At 42.1% G+C, this 27,959-nt stretch overlaps 1 protein-coding gene across 1 annotated transcript in view; it reads right to left on the bottom strand.

Moving 5' to 3' along the window:
* Nucleotides 1-1,439: 1,439 nt before the first annotated feature.
* Nucleotides 1,440-27,959, bottom strand: part of twf2 (twinfilin-2) — a 152,921-nt gene continuing 126,401 nt past the window's right edge. Inside the window, exons 6-9 of the mRNA XM_068052070.1 lie at nt 14,569-14,694; nt 10,419-10,569; nt 9,287-9,408; nt 1,440-6,916 (exon numbers count right to left, since the gene is read on the bottom strand). Of these exons, the coding sequence (XP_067908171.1) occupies nt 6,743-6,916; nt 9,287-9,408; nt 10,419-10,569; nt 14,569-14,694 (573 nt within the window). The 3' untranslated portion in view covers nt 1,440-6,742. The remainder of the gene's footprint in view (nt 6,917-9,286; nt 9,409-10,418; nt 10,570-14,568; nt 14,695-27,959) is intronic.

Below are 27,959 nucleotides of genomic sequence, written 5' to 3'. Positions count from 1 at the left end.
CTGCCAGTCTCTTTTCATGCTCTCTCTCTGCTTGTCTAAATCAGTTAAGTATTCTGAGTATATTTTCAGTTTTATCTCCTGATTTCTGGTGAGTCTATTATGTGCATAACAGCAAGTCACAATCATCTCAATGAGGTTAAAGGTAATAAAATGTTGACATGGAGGAGAAAGAGCAGGGTAATGACAGCTAGGGTTTAAAGTACTCTCAGCAGATCTGGAAACTCACAAATTAATAACTGTTTGTTTGAGCTTTGCATCTCTTTGGATTGCTTTGCTAATGTGGGTTCTTCATTTGGTTGTGTAGTCTCAGCACATTTTGGGATTTGGGAAGTTTTTTCCCCCAAGACATCTAATTAAACTACATCAGGACCTTCTAATATAAGTACCACAGAGCCACCTGCTTTATCAGTTTCTCCCTGCATCAATTTAATTTCCCTCAGCCCCCCATCTTTCTAGCAGCAAAATATACACTGCCATCTTGAGATACTTAATTGGAAGACTGGCCCCATTTCTTATGATCCAATTTAACACCAGCTGAGAGTAAATGCCTCTTTAGTATGGCACTAACAGAGGGTAGCTGCTATTATAGGAATTTACAAAGCCTGTGTAGTGATAGTAGTGTTTCTGTTTCACAATTTTATAAATCTTTTAAGTTACACATGAGCAATACAGTAATTTTTACAAAGCAATAGATTTTAGTTAAACACACTCCCAGTTAAGGGAACTAAAATTACAACAATGGACAATGAACCAGTAAATGGGCAAACAAATATTTTAAGTTAAAATTAAGAAACGCAACAGTATGTTGCTAAAGCTTACATACAATCTGCAGGTACAGATGCCAGCATTCGATATGATTACAATGACTAGTGGAATTTTAGATAATTGAATCTGATGTTTTGATAAAATGACTAATGCCTACCTTTGATTGAAATAGAGGTAACTGTATTAATATAGCAACAGTACAAGGTAATATAAAGAGACAGAACAACAAAGGCCCTAGCTTCAATTCCTGATTTGTTTTGAGTTAGCTCAGGGATTTGCAACTGGGGGTTCAAGGGGTCTGCTAAATAGGATTCAGAAATCTGGAGCAAAACGCGTCCAATCTGAGTGCCCCAGAAGTGCCAACTCATGAACTGAAAATGAATCACCAAGGCAAGGTGACTGGTGTATCCACAGATAACAGCATTGATCACTAGGTTTTGAAGATTGGCATCTGGCTTCCTGATGGCTGACCAAATTAGTTCCTGTCGCATTGGGTGCCACTATTTACTAATTTTTGCAGTTTTTGATTTACCATTTCCACGTTTTCAGTCAACCACTTCCCCTTTTCGTACTTAGTCTCAACATTATTTTTTGACTTTTTGGATAATCATTTCCCTGCTTTTTGATTAACCAATTCCCTTTTTGGACTTGATCTCTGTGATCATTTTTTTGACTTTTTTGTTAATCCTTTCCCACTTTTTACTCAATTTTGCCAAAGATATTTCCTTGTCTTGCAGAATTGTTGCTTAGCACCAGCAACAAGTTTCACATTAAGCAAAGCAAATATATCTATTTTTAATTGTATAACTAATTTTTATACAGAAAAGTTACTTGTGTACATGGAGTTTTGATAACATGGAAGGGGGGCCTCAGAAGCAAAAAGGTTGAGAACTCCAGAGCTAGTTAATCTCAGCTGGGAACACAAGGGGTGCTACAAATGGTCATTAGCAGCCTTAGACTTGGTTCAGGTAAATCATCTTCGTTCCTTCCCCTACTGCCTTTTCCCCTTAGCCCTGCAAGTTTTTTCCTCTTCAGATAATTATCCAATTCCCATTTGGAAACCACAATTGAATCTGCCTCCGCCACACTGTCAGGCAGTGCATTCCAGATCCTAACCACTCGCTGTGTTAAAGTTTTTCTTCATGTTGCCGTTGTTTCTTTTGCAAATCACCTCAAATCAATGTCCTCTGGTTCTTCCACGAATGGGAACCGTTTCTCCCTATCTACTCTGTTCAGACTCCTCATGATTTTGAACACCTCTACCAAATCTCCTCTTCTCCAAGGAGAACAGCCCCAGCTTCTTCAAACTATCCATGAAACTGAAGTTCTTCATCCCTGATGCTGCCTATAACACAGCAATTAAATCATTGAATTAATTAATTAGTTGGTGGGAAGGTCAAGAACCAGAGAATGCCAGTTTAAGGTGATTGGCAAAAGAAGCAGTGGTGACATAAGGAAAAACTTTTTTTTATGCAGTGAGTGGTTAGGATCCGGAATGCACAGCCTGACAGTATGATGGAGGCAGATTCAATGGAGGTTTTCAAGAGAATTGGATATTTAACTGAGGAGAAACAATTTTCAGGGCTATGGTGAAAAGGCGGGGGAGTGGCACTAGATGAGCTGTCCTTGCAGAAAGCTGGCATGTACACAATAGGCTGAGTGGCCTCCTTCTGTGCTGTAACCATCCTATGATTCTATTCTATGAATTATTTAGTGCAATTGTCCCCAAGAATTTGAGCAAAAAACAAGTGGATATAAATGAATAGGTTTGAGATGTAAATTTTTGAATAACTGGGTTTTACTGTTTGTTAGTATGATAATATATGGGCTCCATTACATTCATGATCAAATGTAACTCAGGTTCTGTATCCTCTCATTGTAAACATGCAATACCAGCCACCCTAATTGTGTTGGGATTTTCATGACCTCCCTTTCTCTGGATGCACTTTGTATTCTATCTGGGATGAGAAGCTGGGCAAATAACTTACTTCCTGATGGCTCTTTACCTGGCCACTTGGGAGTACCCAAAAGAAGTCTGAAGACTGACTTCTTCCCATCTTGAAGTTGCTACAGCATGTCCACAATGGACTGACTGCATGGGAATTTATAGAGGAAATGCATGTCTTGCCATTCTGCCAAACAGTGCATTGCAACGGCAACCAAAATGCATTATTGCCTTTCAACCCTTAGTCTCCAGGAAAGAATGCAGCTTTGTGGCACATTCATGGTCCCACTGTTGTCACCAAGAGTAACGTTTGGATGTGCTGCAAACTAATCACATATTTCTCAGTGGTATAGCTATAAAGAGAAAATAGACTAAAAGCATTTGTTTACAGCAGGGAGCTTACTTAAATGTAATTTATCAGTGCAGACTGAATTAAGCATGGGAACACCTATTCTGTGGCAAGATCTATAAACAGCTCCGAAAGTAGCAATGAACAGCAAAGGTTTTAGTCACACTTAAAATGTTTGGAATCTGATTGGGAATGTTCGCATTAACTTTTAAGTGAGCTGAGCTGTGCTGAAAATAATTTTTCCTTGGCCCTCACAAATTCACAACAAGCTTGTGTTGTAAAGAAAAAACGTACATTTATAGGGCCTTTTTCTCGTTCTCAGGCTGTCCCAAAGAACTTCACAGTTAATCTGTTGTGGTAGTGTCATTTCAGGGATAAATTTCAGCCAGGGAGAACTCCCCTGCACTACTTTGAATAATATCATTGAATGAAAGACTTTCTATTTGGCCATGGGTTTGTTTCTCAATCGTTGAGGAGGATATTGCAAGGGTGGGAAAGGATTTTTAAAATTAATTCCTGGGACTTGGGCGTCACTGGCACGGCCAGCATTTTATTGCCTGTCCCTAATCACCCTCGAGAAGGTGGTAGTGAGCCGCCTTCTTAAACTGCTGCAGTCCTTCTGGTGTAGGTGCACCCACAGTGCTGTTAGGGAGTTCCAGAATTTTGACCCAGCAACAGTGAAGGAACGGCGATATAGTTCCAAGTCAGGATGGTGTGTGACTTGCAGGGGAAAATTGCAGATGGTAGTGTTCCCATGCACCTGCTGCCCTTGTCCTTCTAGGTGGTAGAGGTCACGGGTCTGGGAGGTGCTGTCGAAGGAGCCTTGGTGAGTTGCTGCAGTGTATCTTGTTGATGCTGCACACTGCTGCCACTGTGCATTGGTGGTGGAGGGAGTGAATGTTTAAGGTGATGGATGGGGTGTCAATTAAGCAGGCTGCTTTGTCCAGGATGGTGTTAGCTTCTTAAGTGTTGTTGAAGCTGCACTCATCTAGGCAAGTGGGAAGTATTCCATCACACTCCTGACTTGTGCCTTGTAGATGGTGGACAGGCTTTGGGGAGTCAGGAGGTGAGTTACTCGCTGCAGAATTCCCAGCCTCTGACCTGCTCTTGTAGCCACAGTATTTATATGGCTGGTCCAGTTCAGTTTCTGTTCAATGGTGATTCCCAGGAGGTTAATGGTAGGGGTATTCAGTGATGGTAATGCCATTGAATGTCAAGGGGATGTGGTTAGACACACTCTTGTTGACAGTCATTGCCTGGCACTTGTGTGATGTGCATGTTACTTGCCACATATCAGCCCAAGCTTGAATGTTGTCCTGATCTTGCTGCATGCAGGCAGGTACTGCTTCATTATCTGACCAGCTGAGAATGGGACTGAACACTGTGCAATCATCAGCGAACATCCCCACTTCTGACCTTATGATGAAGAGGAGGTCATTGATGAAGCAGCTCAAGATGGTTGGGCCTAGGACACTGCCCTGAGGAACTCCTGCAGCAATGTCCTGGGCTGAGATGATTGGCCTCCAACAACCATAACCATCTTCCTTTGTGGTGGGTGTGACTCCAGCCAGAGGAAAGCTTCCTCCCCACCGATTCCTATTGACTTTAATTTTGCTAGGCTCCTCCATGCCACAAGACAGTCAAATGCTGTCATGATGTTAAGGTCAGTCACTCTCACTTCACTTCTGGAGTTCAGCTCCATTATCCATGTTTGGACCAAGGCTGTGATGAAGTCTGGAGCTGGGTGGGCCTGGCAAAACTCAAACTGAGCATCAGTGAGCAGGTTATTGGTGAGTAAGTGCTGCTTGATAGCACTGTCGATGACATCTTCCATCACTTTGCCAGTGATTGAGAGTAGACTGTTGGGCTGGCTGCAGTACTCTGTCAGTTCTCCAGTTCTATTCCAAATATAAAATATTTGATGATTTTTAAAAAAAATCTCCACCATTCCATATTTCTGATAGCAGCCAAGGTGACACAAATCGACGTAGGACCTCACAGAAAATCTCATTCATTTAAGTGGCGAATCCCCCAAAAATTAAACATTCTTTTTTCGTATCAATATAATTCCATTCTGCAAAGTGGCTGATGATCACTGTAAGATCCTAATCATTGTTGTGACTGTCTGTATACCAAAGGAAACTTAAACAGCAAGAAACACAAAAGACTTGCTTTGTCCTCACACATCTAACTAGATATTCTGCCTACAGTAACTCATGAACATTATAAATTTAAAAGCTGATGTGATTTTACACAAGTTAAAATTCATTTATTATCTTGTAGAAATGGTCAAAACTCTACATTAAAAAGAAATGCCAGTGAAAGGTGCAGAGTACAGCTTCTCTGATGAACACCTTTTCATTGACTGTTAATTAAATTCACCTTTGGATCTACTTTAATCAATTAGTTCTAGTGCTATGGTTCTAGTCCCACAGACACCACAGCTGTAAATTCAGATATATTCCCTATCTACAGCTATACCGAAGCAAAGTGCATTGTGTGAATTAACTTACCGTACCACAACATGAGCTTCGAGTAAAGATTTACACTGCTCCAATAAAATAATTACAAATTCAGAATCAAGAAACAGGTTTGAATCAGATTCCAGTGAGCACTGTGATCCAAATTCCTGCTCCCCTTGTGTAGAGAACTCTAATGTACAATAGGTAAATATGGATAATGTGCCAAATTGGCCGACATTGGGCACCTGTCCCTTTGAAAATAAAACAGGAAGTCATTTTCCACTGTAACCAAAATGCCACAAGTACAGCAAAGAGCAACCCCACAAGCAGCTGTTTTCATGCAACATTTGTTTTCTGGTGATGGTGTACGTGCCCATTTTCCAAATGGGTTATGGTTATGTATTCCAACTCCCTCACAATCTGCAGGAAGAATATGAGCTTAATTCCTTGTGGTGAGTATACACCAGCATCTCTGGGCAGGGGGTTCAAGTGGGAGTTTATGGATTTAACCTCCTGTCAGTTTGGTGTAGTGGTTAAATATCAGAGCCCCTGGCAGTGTAGAGTTGGGTTCCCAGTGGTCTATTGCTGGCTTGCACACCAGCTTTTTAAGATTGGACTATAAATTCTCAGGAACCGTATTTTTGAAGTTTTCAGATTGGATTACCATCTCTAACAGATTTCCAATTTTTAACATAGGACTTCTGAATGCGAACAGCATGTAGTGTTTGTAAGAAAATAGCTGCATTTTTCTAATTTATTGTCATTCTAATTAAAGATTATGTTTTGATGCTTTTGGTCAAACCTTGAAAAGCACCACAATAAATTTCCCTCCTAGGTGGGAACCTGATAGAGCATCTGCTGTGTTCCTTGGTTTAGGGATAACTGTAGTGCATTTGATAGTGGATCAGAGGGCATCATACCAACTGAACCAGATCCCAGGTGTAAATGGGATAATAGACTGGTTTGTGTTATTGTCATGTAAACCAGGCAGTAAATTCACAGCTGCCATGAAACAATGCCAATTATTTTCTGTTTTGTAGGATGACGACAAGACAGTCCTCGTACAATCAAAAACTCTCCCAAAAATTCTGCAACAAGCTGTCCGCAAACAATTAAAGTTAAAACTCAAAAAGGTGCTTATCGTATTTTGGGAGAAAAAGGGCAACAATGAGGTTCAACTGATGTAAATTGATCTTCTAATGTAAATTTTAAATTTTTGTTTTAAATGTCCTCTCCATTTTCTGCATCACCAGCGCCTTTGATAATCCGCTTCATCCCACGCTTTCCGGCGGGTCCCTTGGGCTTTGCAAAAGCTTGTTTGAAAGCCTGCTGTTTAGGGTGAACTTCTTCATAAAGGAAATCTGCCGTTAGTTCTTCACCATTGTCTATCTCAATCTGAAAAAGAACAGTTGCAAATAGCTATCTTATTGCAAACCAGTTGAATTGTGAACCCAGCAAAAAGTGTTTACAATGCTCCACATAAAATCTGAAATGCATTTACGTTGAATATTCAGACTGGTATTCAAAATAGTAAACTAATTTTGAGGTTCCAACTCCAACCCCTTTCCTGTTAGAGAGGATATGGGTTGAAAGCTATCATAAAGACCAGCGAATTTCAGCTCTGTAAGATAACCTGCCTCGACTACTGCCTAAGCCCATCTACCAGTGAACTCTGAAGTCTTTGTCATCTTTAGACTCAGTTGCGCCAATGGTCTTCTGGCAAGCACAGCATCCACCCTCCGCAGACTTCAGATCATCCAAAACTCTACTGCCTGTATCCTATTCTGCAGAAAATAAAGCCTGCTGAACATTCCTGTCCTTGCTGACCTGGGCTCCAAATTCCTCAATGCCTCAGATTAAAATTTTTTATCCATATGTTTAAATCCTTCTAAAATGTCTTAAAATCCTGGGCTCCCCTCTCCCCATCTCTGTAACTGCCTCAAGCCTCAATACCCTCTCCTGAGCTCTCTGTTCCTCTGAATGGGTTCTTTTGCATCCCTCTCTCCTCGTCCCATTATTATTGAGTCTGCATTCAACGGCCAAGACGCCATGCTCTGGAATCCTCTCCTTAAACACCTCTGCCTTTCTACCTTTACTGAACAGTTACCTGTAGCTGTGCAGCCACACCTCATCTTCAAGACAAGAGGGCAGAAAACACAAAACAAAACTTTTGTAGTTTATAACATCATTTGAACTTGCCAATTAGATTAATGCCTTACAATCCCTCCTAGGAATGAAATATTCTCTATAAGGCGTGTTATTTGCCTGAAAAGGGCAATGATATAATTATCACCATGGTTCAAAACACATGTTATCATAGTAACACTGTAAGGCAACTCAGGGAGAGGACTATAAAGCTCATTTATCTTTCCAGCCATTATTTCCTCCATTTATCCATTACAAAATTTAACATAAATTTAATAAACATTTAAAAAACTTGATAGTTCAGATCAGCTGACTGTCAGGGAAGTTAAATAATCTCGCTGAATCAGAATAAAAGCACCAAATGAACTTCACTTGTACATGTTATAATGATTAACAGCCAAGTGGAATCAATCTCAGGATTTAGTTCATCACTTACTGTTGTAATAGTATTTTTACTATTCTGGTTTATGAGCTGCACCCATCAATAGATTACTGTTTTATAATGCGCTATGGTAATCTTACATAAAACAGTACATGAAAGTATTGATTTTTACATTGACTTTTTTTTTTGAAGCACCAGTCTCTGTAGACACCTTCAGATCACATATAGGATAAGAAAGGTACCAGTAAAAGTCATATCCAAATAGTCTAAAGACCCATTAAATAAAGCAATATGTATCCCAATCAATTCTATGCAACAGTCTGTGTGATTGATATGTCACGATGACTGCTGAATTAAAAAAAAAGTAGAACAATCCTTCTGAAAGAGACACCATTCCAACATTGTTATCTGTAATTCATCTCTGTTTTGTCTGTAACAAATTTCAACAGCAGTGGCTTCAACACTCAGCCAGGGAGAAGGAAGAGCAGCCAGGGTTTCCACAATTCATTGAGTCCTGATGGAAAGATGGGGCTGAATTTTGGGACCCTGCCGAGGTCAGGACAGAGGCGGACAAGGCTTGAAAATACTGGCGCCGGCCGCTGTGCCTGTTTCCCGACCCCTTTCACAGCCCCGGCCATTTTTGTGAGATGGGTTCAGGGGCTGCCTGCCGCTTGTTAAGGGCACTTAAAGGAGGCTGACTGGCATTTCCCAGTTGGCCTCCAGTTTCCCAACGCAACAGGGGGCACTTTAACTGCCTGGAGGTGGGGCCTGCTCTCCAGGCAGGCCTACAGGCCCTCCCTGGCTGCCTGGGTACGGGTGCAGCCAAAGGTCACCCTATAGAGGGATTCCCACCCCACTCCCCACCATCCCCCACACAGTTGTGGTCTGGCTGCTTTTTCTGTTTTTTGCTTACATTTTAAAAGACGTTGGTGAGAGGGCGCCTCCATGTTGAAGCGCCCTCTCAGTTACTTACCCTTTACTGCAGCCTGCTGCTCCTCTCAAGCTGAAAAGCCTCTGAATGGCCCTACAGCTTCGAGAGCCTGCCCACTGTCTTTATTTGGACAGGGAACCTATCTCTATGCCAATTAAGGGGACACCTCCTTGAAAATCCCAGGTCAGTGACTGCTCCCCCATGGGGGCCGGTTCAGGACCTGGAAACAGTCCTGACTCCTGTTTCTCACTCCCAACTCAAAAAATCAGCTCATGGTATCTGCAGACACATACACGTAGGTGACTACCTTTTTGACGACTTTCAGTTGTAGCTGTTGTTCTGCCACATCCAGTAGTGGGCCCTTACAGCTGGAGTACAGCATGCGATCTTTAATACCACATTTGTACCCTGGCATAGAGTAGATAAACACTGTGGAAAGAAAAAAAAATAAGTTCACCACATTTAGAAATAATGGATGAGTTGCAGATATGTGCAAGCCTGGAGTTGTGTTTCATTTTCATCCACTGTAATTTACCTACTGAACATCAACAATTTTATACAATCCTTTACTTGTATTTGTGAGAAATGTCAGGACAAGGCATCGTTGAAGCTATCTGTAACAGTGGGCATGCAGGAGTAAAATGGGCATGGGAGATGAAAAATTAAAGAAAGCGACATGCCCCAATAAAAGAGCATAGCATTAAGATGCACAATTACATCTGGTTAGCATTGAGTAATAGACTCATTTTGTTTAATATTTCAGCTAACTTTATATTACTAAACAGTGGATCTGCAACAATTTGTGGGCATTTGAAGCCTATTACAATAATTCAATGCAATTCATACATATACAAACACATATATTTCACACACACTACTGTCTATAAAAGTAGAGTTATACCACTGAGTTAAAGTCTGGCCTGGAATGGGTGCTGGACAATGTTAATCTATTTGAATGAGCGCGGCGTGAATTGGGATGGGGAAGAAAACTAGGAAAACTGTAATTAACATTTTGTTTTTAAAAATAGCAAGATTCTCTAATGTTTCAGCTGGTGATTTCATTTCCTGGTGTCCTGAGCCATCCAGAGCAGGAAAGTCTGTGCTGAGATTGCTGATCTCAAATGGGCAAGGGTCGGGATGGCCACAGCACCCAATAGCAAGAAAGGAAAAATCAGCTCGGTTAACGACTGGAATACCTGCTAAACAGCAAGTGCAGATGGTGCAAGGCGAGGACAGGCTGGGTAGTGATGCCTCTATCCCATGATTGAGTTGTTTGCCAACACTGACTGTCTGAGTTTGGATATGAAGAATAGGTGGGCACTTTGGGTGAGCTACTGGAGGATTCATGAGCCCTTGCCCTAATGAGAAGAGGGAAGGGGAGCAAGTAAATAAAAAGAAGAAATACCCAAAGGGTTTCAGTTAAAAGCTTTTGAGCTTACCAATAGACTCTAAGTAGTCCCCTTCATGTGAGTGCTTGTAGAGGAAGAAATGATATCGAGCAGCATTATTTGGGATTCTTCTTGGCAAATCAAGGATGTCAGTGACATCTGTATGCACGAGGTTGATGGTTTCCTTCTCTATATCCAATTTCTGAAGGGTGGAGAAAAAATATTAAAAAGTAAGCATTTGGTTGGCTAAAAGCCAAAATGTTTGGAGGATACAATTTATAGCAGAATATCTTGTACAAAATACAGCTGACAGCACACAAAATAAGCTTTCTTGTTTGTTCATTTCTCAACACATCCTAGGCACTTGAGCATAGTATCATAGAACGATAGAGCACAGAAGGAGATACATTAGTCCATCATGCCTCTTGAAAGAGCTATCAGATTTGTCCCACTCTCCCTGCCCTTTCCTCATAGACCTTCAAATTTTTTCTCTTCAATATCAATGTGAGCAGTGGATACTGAAACCTCAATTGCAAGAAGTACAAGTCAACTAATATCTACTATAAACCTCTGGAGAGCTTCCCTCCATGGCCTCCAACAGCCCACTTTTACATCTGTCCCAAGTCCACAAACAGGACTGCCCCCTGGTAGACCTATCACTTTAGACCCACTGAACTGATTTCTTTCTATCTCGACTCTATTTTTTTCTCCCCTTGTCCAGTCTCTTCCCAACTACAATCTGTGACTTTTCTGATGCCCTCTGTCACTTTAACAGTTTCCAATTTCCTCGCTCTAACTGTCTCCTCTACTCCATGGATGTCCAATCTCTTTACATCTCCATTCCCCACCAGGACAGTCTAAGGGCTCTCGGCTTCTTCCTTGAGCAGAGGCCTAACCGGTTTCCATCCACCACCACCCTTCTCCACCTGGCTGAACTCGTTTTCACATTGAACAATGCCTCCTGTAACTCAACTCACTTCCTCCAAATGAAAGTTGTTGCTATGGGTATCCGCATGGGTCCTCGCTATGCCTACCTTTTTGTGGGATATGTGGAACATTCCTCATTCCAGTCCTATTTGGACCCCCTCCCTCACCTCATTTCCAGTACATCAATGACTGTATTGGAACCGCTTCCAGTTCTTGCCCTGAACTGGAAAACTGCATCAACTTTTCTTCCAATTTCCACCCTTCTCTCACCTTCACATGGTCCAATGCCAACTCTTCCCTTCCTTTCCTCAATTTCTCTGTCTCCATTTCTGAGGATAGGCTATCCACAAATTTTCACTATAAGCCTACTGACTCCCACAGCAAGCTCGACTACACGTCCTCACACCCAGCTTCTTGTAAGGACTCCATTCCATTTTCTCAGTTTCTCCGTCGCATCTGTTCTGATGATGCAACCTTCCAAATCAGCACTTTCTTTTTCCTCAACTGAGGATTCCCCCCCCGACCATGGTTGACAGGGCCCTCGACTGTGTCTGACACATTTCCTGCACTTCTACTCTTATCCTTTCCCCTCCCTCCCAGAACTACGATCGGGTTCCCCTTGTCCTCACCTTCCACCCCACCAGCCTCCGTATCCTATGGATCATCTTCCACCATTTTCGCCACCTCCAGTGTGATGCCACCAAACAAATCTTCCCCTCCCCTCTTCTTTCAGCATTCCAAAGGGATTGTTCCCTCCACAACACCCTAGTCCAATCCTCTATCACCTCAATACCTCCTTGCCTTCCCATGGCACCGTTCCATGCAAGCACAGGAAATGCAACAGCTGCCCTTTTACCTCCTCTCTCTTCACCTTCCAAGGCCCCAGAACTCCTTTCAGGTGAAACAGTGATTTACAGGTACTTCTTTCAATTTAGTACACTGTATTCACTGCTTACAATGCGGTCATTGGGGAGACTAAATGCAGACTAAGTGACTGCTTTACAGAACACCTCCGTTCAGCCCACAAGCATGACCCTGAGCTGCCAGTCGCCTGTCATTTTAATTTTCCACCTTGCTCTCATGCTGACAGCCCTGTCCTCGGCCTACTGCAGTGTTCCAATGAAGCTCAACGTAAGCTTGAGAAACAGTAGCTCATCTTTTGATTAGGTACTTTACAACCTTCCAGATTCAACTTTGAGTTTAACAATTTCAGACCAGAATCTCTGCCCCCATTTTGTTTCCTTTTCTTAGCATGTTTTAGTCTTGCCCTAGTTTTTCATTACTACTCCCTTTGGCCCTGCATGATTAATTCTTTTGTCATTTAATCTCTCCTGTCTTCCACCCTATCACAGACCTTTTCTTTTGTTCTTTTCCCCGTCCTCCCCCATTTGACCTGCTCAAAACCTATTACATTTCTAACTTTTCCCAGTTCTGATTAAAGGTCATCGACTTGAAACGTTAACTCTGTTTCTCCCTCCACAGATGCTGCCTGACCTGCTGAGCATTTCCACATTTTCTGTCTTTATTTCAAATTTCCAGCATCTGCTGTATTTTGCTCTTTTACTATAAACCCACTTACTCCATAGCTACCTTGATTACATTTCTCCCCACCCCGCTTCCTGTAAGGACTCTATTCCATTTTCCCAGTTTCTCCATCTTTGCTGCATCTGTTCTATGCCACACTTCATACCAGCAAGATATGTCTTCCTTTTTCCTCAACTGACACCTGAACACCACCTTCCCATGCAAATGCAGGAGATGCAACACCTACTCTTATACCTCTACCCTTGCCACCGTCCAGGGCCCCAAACAGTTCTTCAAGGTGAAATAGCGATTTACGTATACGCCTTCAATCTAGTGTACTGTATTCACTGCTCACCATGTGGTCTGCTCTACATTGGGGAGATCAAATGCAGACTGGGTGATTACTTTGCTGAACATTTCCATTCAGTCTGCAGCATGACCCTGAGCTTACAGTCACATGCCACTTTAATTCTCCATTCACTCCCACTCTGACCTCGGCCTCCTACACTGTTCCAATGAAGCTCAAAGTCAGCTTGAGGAACAGCATCTCATCATTCAATTAGGTACTTTTCAGCCTTCTGGACTCAACAATGAGTTCAATATTAGATCTTAACCACTGTTCCCGTTTTTTCAGATAGCAGTTGCTAGTAATGATTCTGCTTTTATCATTTTCAGGAGCTCCAGATCCATCTTTTGTTTCTTTTCTTTTCCCATTACCATCTCCTTCTGCTTTACACTATCATCCCTTTTGTCATTTAATCTCTCCTTTTCTCCAGCTATCCACAGACCTTCCCTTTTGATCTTTCCTCCGATCCATGTATTTCACTGCTTAAAACCAGTTACATCTCTTACTTTTTTCAGTTCTGATGTAAGGTCATTGACCTGAAACGTTAACTCTGTTTCTCCCTCCACAGATGCTGACTGATCTACTGAGCATTTCAAGCATTTTCTGTTTAATTATGAGAAGTTATGATTGTATACATCATAGAAGACTCCAAGAAGCACTGTTAATAAATTTATTGCCATAAGTGAGTCTAAGAATGCGATCAGAGCTTTGCTACTAGTGACTTATATGGTCACGTTACTTATCAAAGCAAAAGTCCAATCTCAATAATTGTGTTGCAGTTTCCAAATGAAAGGTCTTTTCATTATTATACTAAGAAGTGAGATTTAAGTTATGCAATGTGACTACTTATTCAACTAAAAATGATTGTTACTTCCAGAAGTTCCAGAATCAAACAACTGTCAGAATATTATGAGCTATTTCTGTATGTTCCGTATTTGCAGGTCACAGAAAAGAAAGTACTTTTGGTACAGCCTGGTCGACACCAGTGCAAGCACGATTAGTATATCATCTGGCTATTATAGTCAAAAAATTAAAGGGGACCCAAGTAGAATAACAGCATGAGATTTTTATTTCTCTTTTTCCAATTCATTTTACTGGCAGCCACAACTCTTTTCCTCTCACCCAATCAGGTTATCAGAATCTAAAGGCAATTTATTTTATTGCCCTTCTCTTCAAATATTATGGTATCTTTGATATCAACATCTATTGATCACAATTAAAGACAAGTAACATCAGTTGTGTTACATCCATAAGTTGGCCCATGAAAAACCGTCACACTGTACACTAATCTCGTAGTGTTCGCTAGGGCACATGCACAGCCCATCTATTTTGTTACATACAAGGCATAGCCTTACAATTCCGAAATTAATTCAATCTACACTGAATGAAAAGGGAATTACATACCAGCTGGATGTAATTTATCTTCTTCTCTTTAAGTAAAAGAAGGGCCGTAATGGCACTTTCCTGGATTGGAAATGCAATACCTTGCATTGTCTGGTGCTTACTTTGGACGCTGATCTCAGTCTTTACCTAGAATGGCAAAACAAGAAATTAGTACATAAGTATACCACAACAGAGAAGCATCTTCTTCCCCATCTGCATGACAAAAGCATAACTGACCCAAAGACACCATTCTACTATAAAATAAAATGCTTTCACCAGGAATTCCTGATCCAGTATATAGCACAATCCTTAAAAAGGCCCAGCATTCCATAGTAAATTATGTATTGACTGGGATTTTACTGCAAGAACTTCATCTTAGTTGCAACTCTTGCACACTTTTTTTCAGCCTAGAATGGTGCTTACATCTGTCTGCAAAAGCATGTAAAGTTTGCAGTAAAAACATTAGCAGACAATATTCAAGGGGCCTTGGAAGAGGGAAATCTGGGGGTTCATATACACAAATTTTTGAAGGTTGCTGAACAAGTTCAAAAGGTTATTAAGGAACCATAAAGATCCTTGACTTTATAAATAGAGGCTAAGAGTACAAGAGCAAGGAAATTATGCTAAACCTTTATAAACCACTACTTCGGCCTCATCTGGAGTAGTGTCCAATTCTGGGCACCACACCTTTGGAAGGATGTCAAAGCCTTGGAGCAGTTGCAGAGGAGATTTACTAGAATGATACCAGCGATGAGGGCTGCAGTTATGTGGAGGGACTAGAAAAACTGGGATTATTCTCCTTAACGCAGAGAAAGTTGAGGAAATTTAATAGGCGTGTTCAAAATTATGAAGGGATTTTACAGAGGAAATGAGAAGAAACTGTTTTCACTGGCAGGAGGGTCGGTAAATAGAGGACACAAATTTAACTTAATTGGCAAAAAAACAGAGATGAGCTGATGAGAAATTTTTTTTACACAACAAGTTATGATCTGGAATGCGCTGCCTGAAAGAGTGGTGGCACCAGATTCAACAGTAACTTTCAAAAAGGAGTTGGATGTGTACTTGAAGAGGAAAGAATTGCAAGGCTATGGGGAAAGAGCAGGGGAGTAAAACTAATTGCATAATTCTCACAGAGAGCTGGCACAGGTAGAATGGGCGGAGTGGCCTTCTGTGCCACATGATTCTATGAACTCCCAGTCTAAAGGCTCAACAAATCATTGTATCTCAGGCTAGTGATTTTGCAAAAGTCATTTATAAAAGATATTCCAGTTAAATTTAAACTTGCTCACAAATGCCCCTAGTACTGTACAGAGGACAGAATAGCCAAACACACATTTTAAAAGAAACAATCTTCAGCACTTTGAGTCATGCCACTGCAGCATACTGGAGCCCCGATGTACTATGCGATCATGTGTATTGACACTGGCTTGTAACCATGATTTCCCATGGGGGAAGATCCTATTTGTTAGGAGGGACAAAGTGGAGGTGGTGAAAAAAGGGCATCAGACACTTCCACACAGGGAAGGGAAAATCCCCAGAGAGATTAACCTCTGGGCAACTATCAGGATACCTTCCATCAACCCACTGCATTCTCCTGGTCAGAGTTGGGCATAAAATTCTGGGAAGCCAGAAGAAAATAAATGAACAAAAAAAAAAAAATCACAGAAAAGTATTCAGAATTCCTAGTATTCTGAATTTTGTAATTTTATGCAAATACAAGTGATAAGCTGATCCCACACCAGAGTGTGATTTCTCCACAGTACAAGAAGTTTTTCCATATCTTTTACTTCTTTCACAACCAGAGGGTGGCAGATTGGAGCTTTAGCGTTGCCCAAATCAATTTGTAATAGGCAAGGATAAGCTCACTGGATCCAGTGACACTTTCAGTGGAATCTTTTCCTGCCTTGCAGATGATTTTTTCTCATCAAAATTTTAATTGGATTTAAAGTTTTACCCACTGCTAATCACAATAGTGATAGACCGGAAGGAATGTTTTAAGCTCATAGATATTTATGACGAATAAAACCGCAGAAAAAAAGTGATTTGAGAATATTTAAACTTTAAAATTTATTTTTAAAGCAATTTTTTTCAAACTTGAAATTTAGTTATTTATATGTTTTAAATTTGTACGCACAATAATCATCACCATATTTTCCTGCTAATCAACTGCAAATGATTTCTTGATGAATCGCACCCTAATCACTATCCTTAATCGTTCAATATGAATGACATTATCCAGCAAGGACCAGCTGAATGGATAGCCACTGCTGACTTTAGGACTGAATAAATATCTTACAATGATTACATATATTTATACATTTAATTGTTATATGTATTATATATATATCAAGTACTGGGAGTAGTTTTGATGTAACAATCTCTGTGTTCTGGTTACTTCTTAGAAGTTCTTATACTGAGTAATATATAGGGAGGGTCTGCAACCACGTCCCCACAAAAAATTTGGATTTTTGTGACACTTTATTTGGTGCATTTTCCAGCATCATCAGACTAGACTTTCCAATACACTTTTCCTTTTTAACGTGTACATGGTTTCATATACCTAACTAACCCGTCCTGAAATGTATAACAGTGAATCATGTACATTGTGCTAATGTATTAACCAAACAATATGCTGTATCTTGTGATTAACACTACACCTTTTTCAGCTGAGAAATTTCTGATATTATGATCACCCTCTATTTTTAACACAGGGGTTATCCCATTTATTTTAAACTGGTTAACACTTTTGTTAAAATAGCAAAAGAATGTCATGATTGTGTTTGTCAATGTTTATTTCTAGTGTGGTTTAAAATTGCTCTCTGTATAGTAACTGCCACAGACGCCTACAATCTTCAGAGGATGGCTCCCTGCAAAGCTTCTGTCTTGAGTCATTTGCTGTCTTCTGCTTTTGCTAACGGGATCTGATATATTTCTTTGCACATACATAATAGGACATTGGTGAGACCGCATCTCGAATACTGTGTGCAGTTTTGGTCTTCCTATTTAAGGAAGGATGTAAATGCGTTGGCGGTAGTTCAGAGGAGGTTTACTAGATTGATACTTGGAATGAGTGCGTTCTCTTGTGAGGAAAGGTTGGACAGACTGGGCTTGTTTTCACTGGAGTTTAGAAGAGTGAAGGGAGATTTGATTGAAGTTTATAAGATCCTGAATGGTTTAGACAAGATGGATGTGGAAAGGATGTTTCCTCTTGTGGGTGAGTCCAGAATTAGGGGGCACTGTTTTAAAATTAGGGGTCGCCCTTTTAGGACAGAGATGAGGAGAATTTTTTCTCTGAGGTTTGTGTGTCTTTGGAACTCTCTGCCTCAGAAGGTGGTGGAGGTGGGGTCATTGAATAACTTCAAGGCGGAGGTGGATAGATTCTTGTTAAGCAAGGGAATCAAAGGTTATGGGGGGGTAGATGGGAGTGTGGAATTCGAGCCACAAACAGATCATCCATGATTTTATTGAACGGCGGAGCAGGCTAAAGGGGCTGGATGGCCTACTTCTGCTCCTAATTCGTATGTCCACAATGATAATGAAGATAAGAATGAGAATTAAACATAGTGGGGGTAATTTTGACTTTGGGTGTAAAGTGGGTGATGGCGATTCAGCCTCCTGCATAACAGGCAGGCACATCCCTGAAGTTGCAAGTTCGGCTAAGTATGTTTCGCTTGCACATATACCTTAACCTCCGAAAATTAAAACTACTTGGTATACCCTAGATTGCACACCATCAAAAATGGGCATAATCCAGTCTCTAAAATTAAAAAGTGGATATACTGTGTCTAGCCTCCAATGCACCCCTGGATAACTTCTGTCCTGTCATTTATATCCTGTCTGTTGAACCTACTGTTTTGTGACCAGTTTGTTATTCTGCATGCACAAATGTACAAGACAGTCACATATTCTCCCCACTCTTCTATAACATTGGCAATGTGATTGTTGTTTGTATATATTTTAGATCAGGCATCGAATTGATCCTTTTTGTTAATACTTTAAAATTTACATGAATGGTTTTGACTGAAACTGCAAGATAGCATTAAGGTTCAAATGGTAGGAGGGAAGAGGAGAAAACTTAAGTTATTAAGAATAGGTGAAATGTGCCATGATTTTAAAAGCCTGCCGATCCTAACAGAAAGGGAGAACTGGAGGAGTTCTGTAGTTTGGGAACTGGGATAGTACAAATTATATTAGCAACATACAAGGGGTTTATTTCAACATGTGATGATCCCTTTGACCCTCACACATTTTAGGTCACTTGGATAAATGGACGGCAGCAAATAACCAAACAGTAGAATTAGAACAGAGCTGCAGGACAACTAGCTCGCAAAACAATGTTGGTTATTTAGGAGATTACAATTTTACATTTAAATCAAAACAATTTTAAATGAGTTCAGTTAAATGAATAAAATTAATGAAGTCATTAACTATTTGTAAAATGGCATATTCTGGCTCCTTGGCTAGCTCAGCATGTAAAGGCTGAGAGCAGCTGATCCCAGGTTCAATGCTCAGTCTGTGTTGAATTAGCTGATCTCATGTGCAGTGGGGATAGAGGTGCTCCAGTTGATCTCAGGGAGAAGATCAGCCAGGGTTCCAGTTTCTGATGGGGGTGTGTGTATGTGGGCTGGACTTTAAGACCCGTCTCCGATCTTGGGGACAAGCTCAAAAAATGGCAGCCCACTCGCCAAAGAGCTGCTGCAATCTCCCGCGCAGCAGCTCATTTAAATAGCCGGGGCGGCCCACTCACCACTCCCCCCCCCAATCATGTGGAGGGGGCAGGCTGCCCGTGCCCGGTAATAGCGTCAACTGCCTGTGCACAGGCACTGGCGCCGTTTTTAAAGGGCAGCCAGCCCTGCTGGAACATTTAAATTTTTAAAGAGGTAAACCCCCAAAATCAAATAAATTTACAATACCCCTTTCCCGCCCCCACGATAATATTACATTATCTATTTGCCCTTTCCCCCCCGCAAAACACTTACTTGTTACATCTTGTTACAGATTCAGAGCACTGAAAACAGTGGAGGCCCTACAGGAGTATAGAAAGTGTAGGGGGGTACTTAAAAAAGTAATTAGGAGAGCGAAGAGGGGACATGAAAAAACACTGGCAGGCAAGATAAAGGAAAATCCTAAGGCATTTTATAAGTATATTAAGGGCAAGAGGATAAGCAGGGAAAGAGTAGGGCTCATTAGGGACCAAAGTGGCAATCTGTGTGTGGAGCCGGAGGATATAGGTGAGGTTTTAAATGATTACTTTTCATCTGTGTTCACTATGGAGAAGGACGAAATAGGTGTAGAGATCAGGGAGGGAGATTGTGACATAACTGAACATATTAGCACTGAAATGGAGGAAGTATTAGATGTTTTGGTGGGCTTAAAAGTGGATAAATCCCCAGGCCCAGATGAGATGTATCCCAGGCAAGGAAGGAGATAGCAGGGGCTCTGACACAAATTTTCAAACCCACTGGCCACAGGAGAGGTACCAGAGGACTGGAGGACAGTAAGGATAAACCAGGTAATTACAGGTCAGTGAGTCTAACATCAGTGGAAGGGAAACTATTGGAAAAAATTCTGAGGGACAGGATTAATCTCCACTTGGAGAGGCAGGGATTAATCAGGGATAGTCAGCATGGCTTTGTCAGGGGGAAATCATGTCTAACTAACTTGATTAAATTTTTCGAGGAGGTGACTAGATGTGTAGGTGAGGGTAAAGCAGTTGATGTAGTCTACATGGACTTCAGTAAGGCTTTTAATAAGGTCCCGCATGGGAGATTGGTTAAGAAGGTAAGAGCCCATGGGATCCAGGGCAATTTGGATCCAAAACTGGCTTAGTGGCAGGAGGCAGAGGGTGATGGTCGAGGGTTGTTTCTACGAGTGGAAGCCTGTGATCAGTGGAGTAGCGCAGGGATCGATGCTGGGACACTTGCTGTTTGTAGTGTACATTAATGATTTAGACGTGAATATAGGAGGTATGATCAGTAAGTTTGCAGATGACACGAAAATTGGTGGTGTCAAAAGTAGTGAGGAGGAAAGCCTTAGATTACAGGATGATCTAGATGGACTGGTAAGATGTGCAGAGCAGTGGCAAATGGAATTTAATCCTGAGAAGTGTGAGGTGATGCATTTTGGGAGGACTAATAAGACAAGGGAATATACAATGGATGGTAGGACCCTGGGAAGTACAGAAGGTCAGAGGTACCTTGGTATGCTAGTCCATAGATCAATGAAGACAACAGCACAGGTAGATAAGGTGGTTAGGAAGGCATATGGGATACTTGCCTTTATTAGCCAAGGCATAGAATATAAGAGCAGGGAGGTTATGATGGAGTTGTATAAAATGCTAGTTAGGCCACAGCTGCAGTACTGTGTACAGTTCAGGGCACCACACTATAGGAAGGATGTGATTGCACTGGAGAGGGGTGCAGAGGAGATTCACCAGGATGTTGCCTGGGCTGGAGCATTTCAGTTATGAAAAGAGACTGAAAAGGCTAGGGTTGTTTTCCTTAGAGCAGAGAAGGCTGAGGGGGGACATGATTGAGGTATACAAAATTATGAGGGGCATTGATAGATCAGGTAGGAAGAAACTTTTTCCCTTAACGGAGGGCTCAATAACCAGGGGGCATAGATTTAAGGTAAGGGGCAGGAGGTTTAGAGGGGATTTGAGGAAAAATGTTTTCACCCAGTGGGTGGTTGGAATCTGGAACACACTGCCTGAAGAGGTGGTAGAAGCAGGAACCCTCACAATATTTAAGAAATATTTAGATGAGCACTTGAAATGCCATAGCATACAAGGCTACGGGCCAAGTGTTGGAAAATGGGATTAGAATAGTTAGGTGCTTGATGGCCGGCACAGACACGATGGACTGAAGGGCCTGTTTCTGCGCTGTTATGACTATGACTCTATCTGACCTTGCCCCCCCACACACTGCACAAAGTTTAAGGTTTAACCCTTCCCACCATCCCCTACATCCATTACGTTGATTTGACCCCATCTCCCCACCCACTGCATTGACAAAATTACCTCCTCCCGCCTCCCCACCAGTGTGGCGCCGCGTTTCCCCGGACAGGGACCATACGGCACGGGAGTGCCGGAGGCCTCGATCTTCCCTCAAGCTCGCAGGTAAGTCTATTTAAATTTAATGATTTTATTAATTTGAATATTTAAATTGTGGTCCCGTCACCCAGTGGTGGGGTTTGGGGGGCCGTCACAGAGCCTTGCCGCTGCCGGGAGCATTGGCCTGGCCCTATCGTGGCGAGCCTCATCCAGAGCCATCTTCAGGAACCCGCCCGCACCCCCCCCCCCCACCCACCACAGAACCCAATGCCTGGGGGAGAACAAAATCCAGCCGTGTGTGTGTACAGATGCATCTGATGAGAACATGATCAGACATGGGTGTGCTGACTATGGTCAAATAGCTTACCATTATTTGGATGAAGAGCAAATGACACACAAGTGAAATGGATAAGCAATATGAGTGAATGCCTTATGGGCAGTATAGAAATTCTATATAATCTACGGCCATTCCTCCATCATCGCTGGGTCAAAATCCTGGAACTCCCTACCTAACAGCATAATGTGAATACCATCACTATATGGACTGCAGAAGTTTAAGGCGGCAAATCACCACCACCTTCTCAAGACAATTAGGGATGGACGATAAATGTCAGTGATGCCCACATCCCTTGAATGGGTAAAAAACATGAAAAAAAGGAAGTTGCACTGTTAAAAAAAAACTAACCTAAAACAAAATAAATGTTCTTCCTTCCTAAGTTTCTATTCCGCAAATGTGCTCCGAGTACAGGACGTAATAGTCACCAGTCAGCTGTTTGTTTTCTACTGATATATTTGTGGAAAGCTTAAAAAAGAACTAAATTAATTCCAACAGGCCCACACAGCTTTCTAAAAGCTACCAAAAGAATCTAAGAAGGTCAAAATAAATTTGGTAATACGACTAATTATTTCCAACTCTGCTTTTCTGTCATGTAAAGAAGGAACAAAACAATAACATGAAGGAGTTAACTGAAAGGGCAACAGCAAAAACAGAAGAAAGGCGTTCCTGTTATAAATTATTAAGTCAGTGGTGCCTTGCTTGTTGCTGGCAAAATAAGTACTTCCTCGACATCAGGGGTTCTTAACTTTTTTGCTTCTGAGGCACCCCCCCCCCCCCATCCACCATGTGATAAAGGACATAGCTGCGAGACTGAGTCTGCAGCAGGTGCTGAGTGAAACAAGAGGGGAAAATATACTTGCCCTTGTCCTCACCAATCTGCCTGCCGCAGATGTATCTGTCTATGACAGTATTAGCTAGAGTGACCACTGCACAGTAAAGACAAAAGTTCCATCTTCAGATTGAGGATACCCTCCATTGTGTTGTGTGGCACTACCATCGTGCTAAATGGGATAGATTTCTAACAGATCTAGCAATGCAAAACTGGGCATCCATGAGGCACTGTGGGCCATCAGCAACAGCAGAATTGCACTCAACCACAATCTGTCACCTCATGGCCTGGCATATCCCCTACTCTACCATCACCATCAAGCCAGGGGACCAACCCTGGTTCAATGAAGAGTGCAGGGGGTTATGCCAGGAGCAACACCAGGCATACCTCAAAATGAGGCGTCTCCCTGGTGAAGCTACCACAAAGGACTTGCGTGCCAAACAGCGTAAGCAGCATGCAGTAGACAGAGCTAAGCAATTCCATAACCAACGGGTCAGATCGAAGCTCTGCAGTCATAGAACATAGAACAGTACAGCACAGTACAGGCCCTTCGGCACACGATGTTGTGCCGAACCTTTAACCTACTCTAAGATCAAACTACCTACCTACCGTCATTCTACTATCATCCATGTACCTATCCAAGAGTCGCTTAAATGTCCCTAATGCATCTGCTTCTACTACCACCGCTGGCAGGGCATTCCACGCACCCACCACTCTCTGTGTAAAGAACCTACCTCTGACATCTCCCCGAAACCTTCCTCCAATCACCTTAAAATTATGCCCCCTGGTGATAGCCCTTTCCGCCCTGGGAGAAAGTCTCTGGCTATCCACTCTATCTATGCCTCTCATCATCTTGTACCCCTCTATCAAGTCACCTCTCATCCTTCTTCGCTCCAATGAGAAAAGCCCTAGCTCCCTCAATCTTTCTTCGTAAGACATGCCCTCCAGTCCAGGCAGCATCCTGGTAAATCTCCTCTGCACCCTCTCTAAAGCTTCCACATCCTTCCTATAATGAGGCGACCAGAACTGAACACAATATTGCAAGTGTGGTCGAACCAGGGCCTTATAGAGCTGCAGCATAACCTTGCGGCTCTTAAACTCAATCCCCCTGTTAATGAAAGCCAACACACCATACACCTTCTTAACAACCCTATCAACTTGGGTGGCAACTTTGAGCGATCTATGGACATGGACCCCAAGATCCCTCTGTTCCTCCACACTACCAAGAATCCTGTCTTTAAGCCTGTATTCTGCATTCAAATTCGACCTTCCAAAATGAATTACTTCACACTTTTCCAGGTTGAACTCCATCTGCCACTTCTCAGCCCAGCTCTGCATCCTGTCAATGTCCCGTTGCAACAGACTCGGTGGGCCGAAGGGCCTGTTTCAGTGCTGTATCTCTAAACTAAACCTACAACAGCCCTCCACACTATCCACAACTCCAGCAATCTTCGTGTCATCGGCAAACTTGCTAACCCAGCCTTCCACTTCCTCATCCAAGTCATTTATAAAAATCACAAAGAGCAGAGGTCCCAGAACAGATCCCTGTGGAACACCACTGGTCACCAGTCGTGAATGGTGATGGACAATTAAGCAACTAACTGGAGGAGGTGGCTCCACAAATATCCCCATCCTCAATGATGGGGGAGCCCAGCACATCAAAAAGAACCAGAGCGCAGTATTAGATAGGACAATGTCAGGGCAGGGAACAGGAGGTAGAAAATTAGTGAGTGACTCTGAAAGACAGAAGAAGCAAAGGCTAAAAAGTGTGTAGCACAGGAATTTGGCAATGTTAAAGGGTATTTATTGAAATGCACGGAGTATAGTAAATAAAGCCGATGAGCTGAGGGCACAGATAGACACATGGCATCATGATATTGTTGCTACAACAGAAACCTGGCTCAGAGAGGGGCAAGAATGGCAGCTCAACATCCCTGGATATAGAGTTTTCAGGTGGGATAGAGAGGATGAAAAAAAGAAAAGATGTAGCATTATTAGTTAAAGAATCAATAACAGCCTTGAAGAGGAATGATATGCTAAATGAATCATCAAATGAGGCCATATGAGCTCAGAAATAAAAAAGAGGCAGCCACACTACTAGGAGTGTACTATAGACCCCCAAATAGTGAGAGGGAGGTAGAAGAAAAAAATGTAGGCAAATTTCTGAATGCAAAAGCTATAGGGCGCTAATAGTTGGGGGATTTCAACTACCCCAATATCAACTGGGATGCAAACAGTGTGTAGGGCACAGAGGGCACAAAATTCTTGAACTGTATTCAAGAGAACTTTTTTAGCCAGCATATAACAAGCCCAATGAGAGAGGGCACAATTCTAGATTTAGTCTTTGGTAATGAAGCTGGGCAAGTTGGGGAAGTAACAGTGGGTGACCATTAACAGTAAGTTTTAGCATAATCATGGAAAAGGACAAAGATAAAACAGGAGTAAAAGTTCTAAATTGGGGGAAGGCGAATTTTAAGAAACTGAGAAGTGACCTGGCGAAAGTGGACAGGATACAGCTACTTGAGGGAAAATCAGTGGCAAACTAGTGGGAGGCATTCAAAAGCGAGATACTACAGGCACAGTGTAAACATGTCCCCACTAAGATAAAGGGTGGTACGGCCAAATCCAAAAGCTTACAGAGTAAGTTAAAGCAGAAAAAGAAAGCTTGTGATGATCACAAGAATCTTAATACTTTAGAAAGCCTAGAGGAGTATAGAAAGTGCCAGGGTGAAGTAAAAAAGGAAATTAGGAAAACAAAGAGAGGACATGAAAAATTGCCAAGTAAAATCAAGGAAAACCTGAAGATATTTTGTCCGTACATTAAGGGCAAGAGGATAACTAAGGAAAGGGTAGGGCCTATCAGAGATGTACAAGGGAACTTATGCATGGATGCAGAAGATGTGGGCAGAGTTCTTATTGAGTTTTTTGTCTCTGTCTTCACAAAGGAGAAGGTTGATGTAGACATTGTAGTTAAAAGAGGAAGAGTGTGAAATATTAGAAATGATAAGTATAATGAGAGAGGAAGTACTAGAGGGTCTGACATCCTTGAAAGTGGATAAATCACCAGGGCCGAATGCATTGCATCCCAGATTGTTAAAAGAAGGGAGGAAATAGCGGATGCGCTGAGGATCATCTTCAAATCCTCACTAGATACAGGAGAGGTACTAGAAGATTGGAGGTCTGCGAATGTTGTACCATTGTTTAAAAGGGGTACGAGGGATAGGCCGAATAATTATAGGCCGGTCAGTCTGACCTCAGTGGTGGGTAAATTGTTAGAATCTATTCTGAGGGGCAGGATAAACTGCCACTTAGAAAGGCACAGATTAACCAGGGTTAGTCAGGATGGATTTGTTAAGGGAAACTCATGTCTAACTAACTTAATTGAGTTCTTTGAGGAAGTAACAAGAAGGATTGATGAGGGTAGTGCAGTGGATGTGGTCTACATGGACTTTACTAAGGCATTTGACAAGGTCCCACGTGGCAAACCGGTCAGTTAAATGAAAGCCCATGGGATACAGGGGAATGTGGCAGGTTGGATCCAAATTGGCTCAGGGACAGGAAACAAAGGGTAGTAGTCGATGGAAAGCTGTTTCCAGTGGCTCAGTCAGTGTTGGGTCCCTTGCTGTTTGTGGTATATATTAATGATTTGGACTTAAATGTGGGAGGCATGATTGGGAAATTTGCTGATGACACAAAAATTGGTCATGTAGTTGATAGTAAAGAGGATAGCTGTAGACTCCAGAATGATATCAATGGTTTGGTTGAGTGGGTGGAAAAGTGGCAAATGTAATTCAATCCAGATAAGTTTGAGGTAATGCATTTGGGGAGGGCAAATAAAGTGAGGGAATACACAATAAACGGGAGGATATTGAGAGGGGTAGAAGAAGCGAGAGACCTTGGAGTGCACGTCCAAAGGTCCCTGAAGGTGGCAGCACAGGTAGATAGAGTGGTGAAGAAGGCATATGGAATGCTTTCCTTTATTGGTCGAGATATAGAATTCAAAAGCAGGGACGTAATGCTGGAACTGTATAAAATGCTGGTTAGGCCACAGTTGGAGTATTGCATACAGTTCTGGTCATCACATTACAGAAAGGACATAATTACTCTGTAGAGAGTACAGAGGAGATTTACAAGAATGTTGCCAGGGTTCTAAAGTTGCAGCTATGAAGAAAGATTGGATAGGCTAGGGTTGTTTTCCTTAGAATAGAGGAGGCTGAGGGGTGACTTAATTGAGGTGTACAAAATTATGAGGGGCCTAGATAGAGTAGACAGGAAGGACCTGTTTCCCCTAGCAGAGAGGTCAATTACCAGGGGGCACAGATTTAAGGTGATTGGTAGAAGGATTAGAGGGGACATGAGGAAAAACTTTTTCACCTAGAGGGTGGTGGGTGTCTGGAATTCACTGCCAGGAATGGTGGTGGAGGCAGAAACCCTCAATTCTTTTAAAAGATACCTGGACATGCACCTGAAGTGCTGCAAGCTGCAAGGCTACGGACCAGGTGCTGGAAGGTGGAATTAGATTGGGTGGCTAGTTTCTATTTTTTTTTCTTCTCGGCCAGCACGGACACAATGGGCTGAATGGTCTCCTTCTGTGCCGTAATTTTTCTAGGGTTCTATGGTAGTACTGAAGACCTGTGCACGAGTACTTGCTGCGCCCCTAGCTAAGCTGTTCCAGTACAGCTACAACACTGGCATCTACCTGGCAATGTGGAAAATTGCCCAGGTATGTCCTGTACACAAAAAGCAGGACAAGTCCAACCCAGCCAATTACTGCCCCATCAGTCGATTCTCAATCATCTGTAAAGTGATGGAAAGTGTCGTCGACAGTGCTATCAAGCAGCACATGATTTCTGTAAGATTATTAGGTTACTAAAAGTTACTAACCAGCGTACTAATTGTTAAAATCCAGCTATTATAAGCTAACAACTAAGTTGTTACCATAAACTAACATTTAGCTTTATTCGAACCTTCTTTGTAGTATGGTAAAGTGGAAAAACTTCGGAAATAAGGCACAATATGGACAAAATGTCAAGGCAGAGGGATTCTGGGAGATTATGTCGAGTTTTGAAATGCTTACTTTCAGCAAAATGGTGAGACCTTGAGAGCAGACAATGAAAACAGCTTCTGCGTAGATTTGTGTCGGAGTGAGAAAGGCATCCTCGAAATGTAAAAGCATTGAGATAAAGTAGTCAACA

The sequence above is a fragment of the Heterodontus francisci genome, chromosome 19, assembly GCF_036365525.1.
Source record: "Heterodontus francisci isolate sHetFra1 chromosome 19, sHetFra1.hap1, whole genome shotgun sequence".
Classification (NCBI taxonomy): domain Eukaryota; kingdom Metazoa; phylum Chordata; class Chondrichthyes; order Heterodontiformes; family Heterodontidae; genus Heterodontus; species Heterodontus francisci.
This window is presented reverse-complemented; position numbering and strand designations above follow the sequence as displayed.